General features: G+C 42.2%; 1 protein-coding gene across 1 annotated transcript in view; it reads right to left on the bottom strand.

Moving 5' to 3' along the window:
• Nucleotides 1–275: 275 nt before the first annotated feature.
• SLC4A11 (solute carrier family 4 member 11) overlaps nucleotides 276–7,158 on the bottom strand; it is a 97,859-nt gene continuing 90,976 nt past the window's right edge. Inside the window, exon 21 of the mRNA XM_072861601.1 lies at nucleotides 276–3,988. Coding sequence (XP_072717702.1) covers nucleotides 3,925–3,988 — 64 coding nt within the window. The 3' untranslated portion in view covers nucleotides 276–3,924. The remainder of the gene's footprint in view (nucleotides 3,989–7,158) is intronic.

Genomic DNA, 7,158 nt, shown 5'->3' with positions numbered 1-7,158 from the left:
TCCATCCCCATCCTTTCGCAGCAACGCACTGATGCGTATCCAAGTAGAGCTTAATATTTATTAATAGCTTCAAATGTTGACGCCAGAGAATTTGGCGATTGTTGCTAGTGAAGTTGTCAGATTTGCTTTCTAAGCAATCTAGAAAGTGCTATGCCGCCTGCTCAGCAGTCCATGTTTTCACCAACTTCCCTTAATTTACATGGAGAAACACATCTATTTCCATACATAGTGTGTCAACAGTATTTTTGAAGGCAACAAAATAAGTCTCACACCAACAAAACTATTCAGGTATAAACCCAATTTTAATTGTCAAGCTAACTTTAGCTCCTACATTCAATGCAAGGATCAAAAACTACAAGTTTGAGAGTAGAAGTTTATTCTATCCCCAGTTTCTGATCATTTTGGCATCTGTCAAAAGGTAACTTCCAAAATCCACTCATTTCAGAAGCTTTATACTACCTTGCTGTTCCAGGTGAACATCATTGACACTCTCAATAGCTATCAACATCTTTCAAACCCAGTTCTTTGGCAACAATTATACATAGCATTGTGCGTATATAAAGAGCTTATAATAAAACTTTTTACATTCTAATTGTCTTAACCTTCACAGAAGTATTAAAGTGCTCAATCAACTCCGAACAAACTCTCCTTCCCTAGTTAGCCTACTTCCTGGAAACGCCTGCACTTAAGTCAGCAAAACCAGAAGCGAACAAGAAGAGAAAAGGTACTTGTACGAAAAAAAAAAAAATCGTCTGCAGGATTATTACAACCCCTTATGAGCCAAGAGACCTCAAGTCTCACATATCTCCCTTCTACCCATACATTGAGACATGGGTCCAAGTGTTCAACCAGTCTAAGCCACCACAACTTCTTTTCCCAGAGTCGTGCAGATTTCCCATCAGTTGATTCTTTGGCCCCTGAATGCTGTAGAAAGAAAACCCTGCAACACAGAATCCTATTAATGCTACAAAGAAAATACGAACACTGAAGTCATACTGGTAAAGCAACAGCAATAAAAGATATAAACAAGAGTTGTGAAGGATATTTAACTCCTCCAAGCTATCTGGATTTTAAATTATCTCAGTTAGCAACATTTGACACTATCTGAAACTGATGCCTTCAAAGAGGCTTTAAATGGGGACATTTTTGGTCCTTCCAAGTGGAGGGGGATGGAGGGTACATCTCAAAGCTATTTCCTCTGGCAAGACCTGCATGCCAGTTCACCCCACCATGCTCTCTGCGCTGGAAGAAATTTCAGGGCCTCTGCTCTTCCTCCAAGTGGACCACAGCCACATTCCCTTGGGCATGTCCTCTCCCCTTCCTCCAGCCACAGCATCCACAATATGATTTAAACCAGCCCACAGGGTGCCTTCTTCCTGCCAAGAGCTGAGACACCAGAAACGCAACGCCAGGACACGTGCATTTAATAGCTTACTCAGCCACAGGATGACGCTTTTCATTTTACCTTTGGTTAAATCTTTTGATATCCGTGGGAAAAGCATGTTATTTAAGCATCATCAGGCCTTTCCACTCCCTGTCTTACAACAGGTACTGAACTGTTTGCTGTCACCTGCTCTTTTTCTGTTGACTGAAGATCAGACATACTTTTACCACCTCTGCCTTTGCACTGCCCCAAAATCCTGTTTGCTGACTGTTTGCCCCATTTCTACATGTAGACCTTGGTAACAGCTATTAGTGATCTCACCACAGAAACTACTCAAAAACCAGGAAATATTGGCAAAGGAAGTCAGAAACCACACACGTATTTATACCTGCTGTCACACCACCTATCAGACATGGCATGAGTTACCCCTGCTACCCAAGACTGACTGAAAGCCAAATGCACGGTATTACCTGCCTTGATGTACTGGGGTGGTCATTCTGACCCTGAGACTTCTCAGCAGTCCCACGAGAGTTGGTTGGTGCAACTTGAAGGTCATGCTTTCAAGGGCACGCAATGCTTTTTTGCTTGCTAAGCTGAGGGCTTTCCCCTGCAATTGCTCTGGGAGATATCAGCCATGGCCACGTTCTTGAGAACACTCTTACTGCTCTCCTCCATCAAGTATCAATACAAAGATGAAGGGTTTCATAAGAAAATAAAAGTTTAGTTTTTCATACATGTCAAAGCCATAGGCAGCTACATTAAGATGAAATACCATCTGATATTTAGTGCAAATACACCCAGTCTTCAGTGGCTTGAGTCTCGCTTAGTTTCAGCGTAGAAGCTTTTTACCCAATGCCTTCCTCCCTCATTACAGAGTTGGTCTTCCTCATCATGCAGAGGAACACCCAATCAGTAGGGCATGTGCTGATAGAAACTGCACCATTTACTGGGCAAGCAATTGGTAAGAAACACTTCTCTGTGCTATTAATATATTTGCATTTCATTTTATATTACCCTTCTTTCCTCATTTCTGCTGTTTTGAAAGTTCATTATCTTCAGAGGTCCACATTTTTCTTAACACTTTACCTGTGATCTGTAGTGTGCAGCAAAGGGCGAGCACTGAACTAAAGGTCAGCTTGTTTCACAGTACTCCAAATAAGAAAACTGACCATAGTACAAGCAAAATTAAATAAACTGAAATATAAAAGACAGCAGAAGTTAGATTCATCCAGAAATATAATATAATGTCTGGGAGCGGGGAAAACTGGATATTAGCTACAAACAGAAACAATGAAATGGCCAACAAATATTGATTAGGTGAAAGAGGAAAACTTTCATTGCATGCTGTACATTAAAATTAAATGCAAAATTCACATGTTGGAGCATCAAGACAGAATGACGAAGGTCTCAAGCCATGGGAAGAAGAAAGCAAAGGAACACCTTGAATAAAGCAACACATGAACAAAAACAGTAACTGAGCAGCTTCAAAAGGAAAAGTGTGACCATATCTCAAATGGGAAAAAGCAGCACTGAAGCAGAGAACAAGTATATGGTCAAGACACCACGGGTAACACTGACTGCACAAAACACTTGATATTTTGAAAGAATCAGGCCTATTTGTATTATCTATGCAAAATATATACACAAGTCCATATGTATATATGTACACATAGGCACTACTGTACATATGTATATGCAATCATTAACACAACTGCCCTTCGATGAGTTTCAGCATCCGCCTCTGGGTGCAAGCAAGAATGTTGCAGTTGTGCAAAACTACATTTCTGTGTTTGATTATCGAGAAGTAATGGCAGAAAGATCAAAAATAATTCCCAAATAGCTTAGACCCAGATGCGGTTTCATCAACATCACCATGCAAGCCCAACCTCTGAACATTTCCAGCTCATTTGTAGGAATTAAATATTCATCCAAAGCCATGGATTGTATCAGTACAAATTGTATCTGTTTCCGACCCTGCTAATCTGAAGAGATGGCCAGACATCTCTCCTGACATGAGTGGTTTAGCATGAGGCCATCCCACCCAGAATACCAATTTGGGAATACTGGATGCATGGGAAATTGAATTCAAAGGCCAGAAACAGGACTGTCATTCTGTAAAAGAAGGCTCAGTTGCTGTCCTTATAGTGTTTTGGAAGAAAGGGACATGGTGCATAAGAGAGAGATTCCCACCCACCCCTCAAACAAGGGAACACATGACAACTCTGAGAACACATGCTCCAACCGTACGGACATGCTGATCTTTGGGGTTTCCAGTTTTGGGATGTGGAAAGTAGCATTTCCATAAAGCTTGCTTCCCCTCACAGCTCCAAAGAGCATCGGCCTCCCAAGTCCAAGGCTGTTTTGGTCTGACACTTCAACGCTCAATTGGTCTTTGATATGTGTGTATTACCAATGCCATATTAGAGCAGAAAGAAAGTAGTGAAAGAAAGAACTGCAGATAGATTGTTCTATGCCTCGGCAAAGCTGCCTTTCAACTCCAAAAGAGCTGTCCTCACTGCTCCACATGCGGAGGACCCCGTTTAATGCTCTGCATCCATAGCATCCAAGTACTTGGCTTCGATGATCCTAGGGAGCAGGTTATACCTAAGATTGAACCAGAGAGATAGCATTAGTGCCTGTTTATTGTCATGTAACATTCTGTTCGTCTGTCCTGAGACTCTCAGTTGAGTTTGTCCATGGCTATGCATACAACAGATTCACCCAGCTAAAGGGAGAGGAAGTGGGGGGGAAAAGTAAAAACAACCAATCCTGCAAGCAAATACAGCATTTATAGGAATAACGGCGCAGAGCTCCTTCTAGAAGAAGCCTCCTCATTTCAGTTGAAGAGGAAAGAGATCATCCTCATCCTCAAGGAGAAAAACCTCTTTCCTAGAGCACTCTGTCACCACAAAGTTTTAAAGGTGCCAAAAATGTACTATCTGACCTGGCCTACACCTACGCTCCTGGTTTGTGCTGGGGAGGCAGGCAATAGCTTCCTGCTGCCTCCAGTTTGCTAGTGGATGGGTTTCTTTGCCAAGAATCACTGTTTACTTCTAGTTTCTACTTTCTTCACCGCTTTCCAACACACTAACCCCACCTGATGCAGCCTTACACTCATTACAAAACTATCAACTCCAGACACTGAGAGCTCACAGGAGAAACCCTCCTCTGAATTTACAAGGCTGGCTCAAAGACCTGCATACAAGGGTGGTCTTGCACTTCCTCAGTTCTCCAAGTACCCCAGCTCATTCCTTTCAGCTCTCCCACAAAGAAGCTTTAACAGACAACCCAGAACCTTTGGTCTTTAGAGAAGCACTAAGTCTATCAGCAAGACTTGAGACCATGGCAAGAGGCTAAGAAGGGCTGTGACATTCATTCCTCCAGCTGTGGGAAGACTCCATCCCTACCCGGTGTCTGGATTCTCCATTGGATCATGGAGACAGTGATTCCCTTACTTTTGGGGTTTGATTTTTTTTATTTGTTTGCAAGAACATCCTCGTGAATTAACCTATTTGGGTGAGAAAGGCAAGGCACTGTAACAATATGCTATGAAGTTGCTATTGTTAAGTCCTACTGCATATTTAGTTTGACACTTTTCCTTGCTTAACAAGAAAGCTATTCTTCAGCTGTTAAAATAAGGCACAAAGCACTAGAAAGCCTGTTTAAGACTTGGAAGGGCTTTTTCAATAGCTATGCAAGAGATCCCAAAACACACTTACTACTGAGAAGTACCAGGGCCTGCTTAAATAGACCTGTCATGAAATAAAATGCCTCAGAGCCGTGGGAGCACAGATAAGCATCACAGAACTTGGAAAGAGGAGTCTTCCTCTCTGAGCAACCTTAACCTCAAGTACTCCTCAGAGCAGGGATTAGAGCGTAACCAAAAACTAGTCATCCCAAAGTTTTGAATCAAAGCCAGGATCTGGGGATACCCAAAGAGATCACATTTTCTCCCAACAGGCTGTTCTCCACTGCAATAATGAGAATCCATTGAAATCCGTTATCTTTCGCATTAACACTACACCAGTGAAAAAAGATGGTCCCTCACCACTGACAATGCCAATCACACATCTAATGCTGTCGGACAGATGGAAATGTGGCTTTGAAACAGACAAGTAACATGACTGGTTTTCTAGATGGGACACTGAGCCATGACTCACTCATCTGGGTTTGAGTCTTGACTTTGACCCCTGGCTAGTCTCCCATCTCCTCTTCCTCCCTTCACATCTTAAAAAAAAAGGAAGATATTTAATTTCTTCTACTCTGTCTCATCTACTTAGAGCACCAATTCTTTGTGAAAAAGTCATTGTTAACTATAGAGCTCATGCATCATGGTGCTGCCTTCTCTGCTGGAGCCCACAGAAACTACATGAGGGCAAAAGAAATCAGAGAAAGGAAAGCCAAGGGCAAATTTCTGTATTGTGCCACGTAGCACCATGTTCCCCTTAGAAGGGGGGCCGATTATCCAGCTACTAGAAAAAGCTGCTCTGGAAAGATAAATGAGTTAGCAACAGAGCTAGTATAAGATGACAGTATCTTACTTAGTCAAAAGAAGATATATTTGTGCCACTAAATAATCTAGCTCTTGTTACAAAATCAGGTTCTTTGACACAGCACTCTGTCCACACTAATTTAGCTTATTACACTACATCCAATACTTTCACATTTGGCAAAGAGTGTCCCACATTTTATTTTCTGTACTGAGCTGCTCTGTGCAGAGACTTGCAATTCCCACAAGAGTCAATCATCCAGCACTGCACACAGTTGAAGTATTTACCAGCCACTCACCCAGTCATCTAAAGTGACGCCTATGTCAAGGGTGGGTGAGAGACTCTTACCATAGGAAGAATAATTTCAGTGTTTTCCAAGGTTTTGTTTATCGAGCCCAAATAGCTCTAGCCTGATCCTGTTGAAAACCATGGTAGTTTTGACATTTGCTTTTGTTTTAGAAAGACCTGGACCCATCTTTATCACCCAAGAAAAGCACCACAATCTGCCTTAGCAGATTATCACATTGGTAGCCCTGAACTTTGAGATCAGACAGAAAATCTCCGAGACTGCAAGCTCAAAGACAACCAGATATCACTAGATATCATGCTGGCCTAAAAATAATCAAGTGGACTGGAAACAGATCTGTCCCTTCCAAGATCTTATTATGGCTTCTCATTATATCCAAAGGATGGAGAGCATGAATGATTTAACTGGAGAATGATGGGCACTGTTAATGAACATTAAGGAAGAAATTTAGTTGAATTTCTCAATGATTCTCTCTCAAGACTGCAAGATATTGTGGGGTCCTCTCAGTTTTAAAGATACATTTTAAGACTAAGTGTGGCCAGTTTGACCTAACTGATCACTGGCAACGGCATTCAGCAGTGCAGGAGTCTGTAAGGTCACCACAGCACTGGATAAGAGATAAAGAATCCTCTCAGGAAAAGTTTCTAACTCTGCTCTGAACACAGGCCTTAGGAAATCAAATTGCAAAGCAATAAGTAACTATCAAATACTTAGAGGGAAGGCTCAGACTACAGCTTCTCGGGAAGACCAGGCGTCTCACAGGGGCTGCAAAAGGAGACTTATTTGCACTTCTGCTAGCTGGAAGAAGAGTAACTGCCAGCCCAGAACCCTTTGCACAACACCCAGCATCAGTGAAATCACAGGCTCTCAGCACTATTCCTCCACCAGCCTGAGCAGCTGGTGAAGAAGGTCACCATCACCCACTTCCAGGATCTGGCTACTCAGGAAAGTACCATCTCCCCTTCTAGACTACTCAG

The sequence above is a fragment of the Ciconia boyciana genome, chromosome 5 (assembly GCF_034638445.1).
Source record: "Ciconia boyciana chromosome 5, ASM3463844v1, whole genome shotgun sequence".
NCBI classification, from domain to species: Eukaryota; Metazoa; Chordata; class Aves; order Ciconiiformes; family Ciconiidae; genus Ciconia; species Ciconia boyciana.
This window is presented reverse-complemented; position numbering and strand designations above follow the sequence as displayed.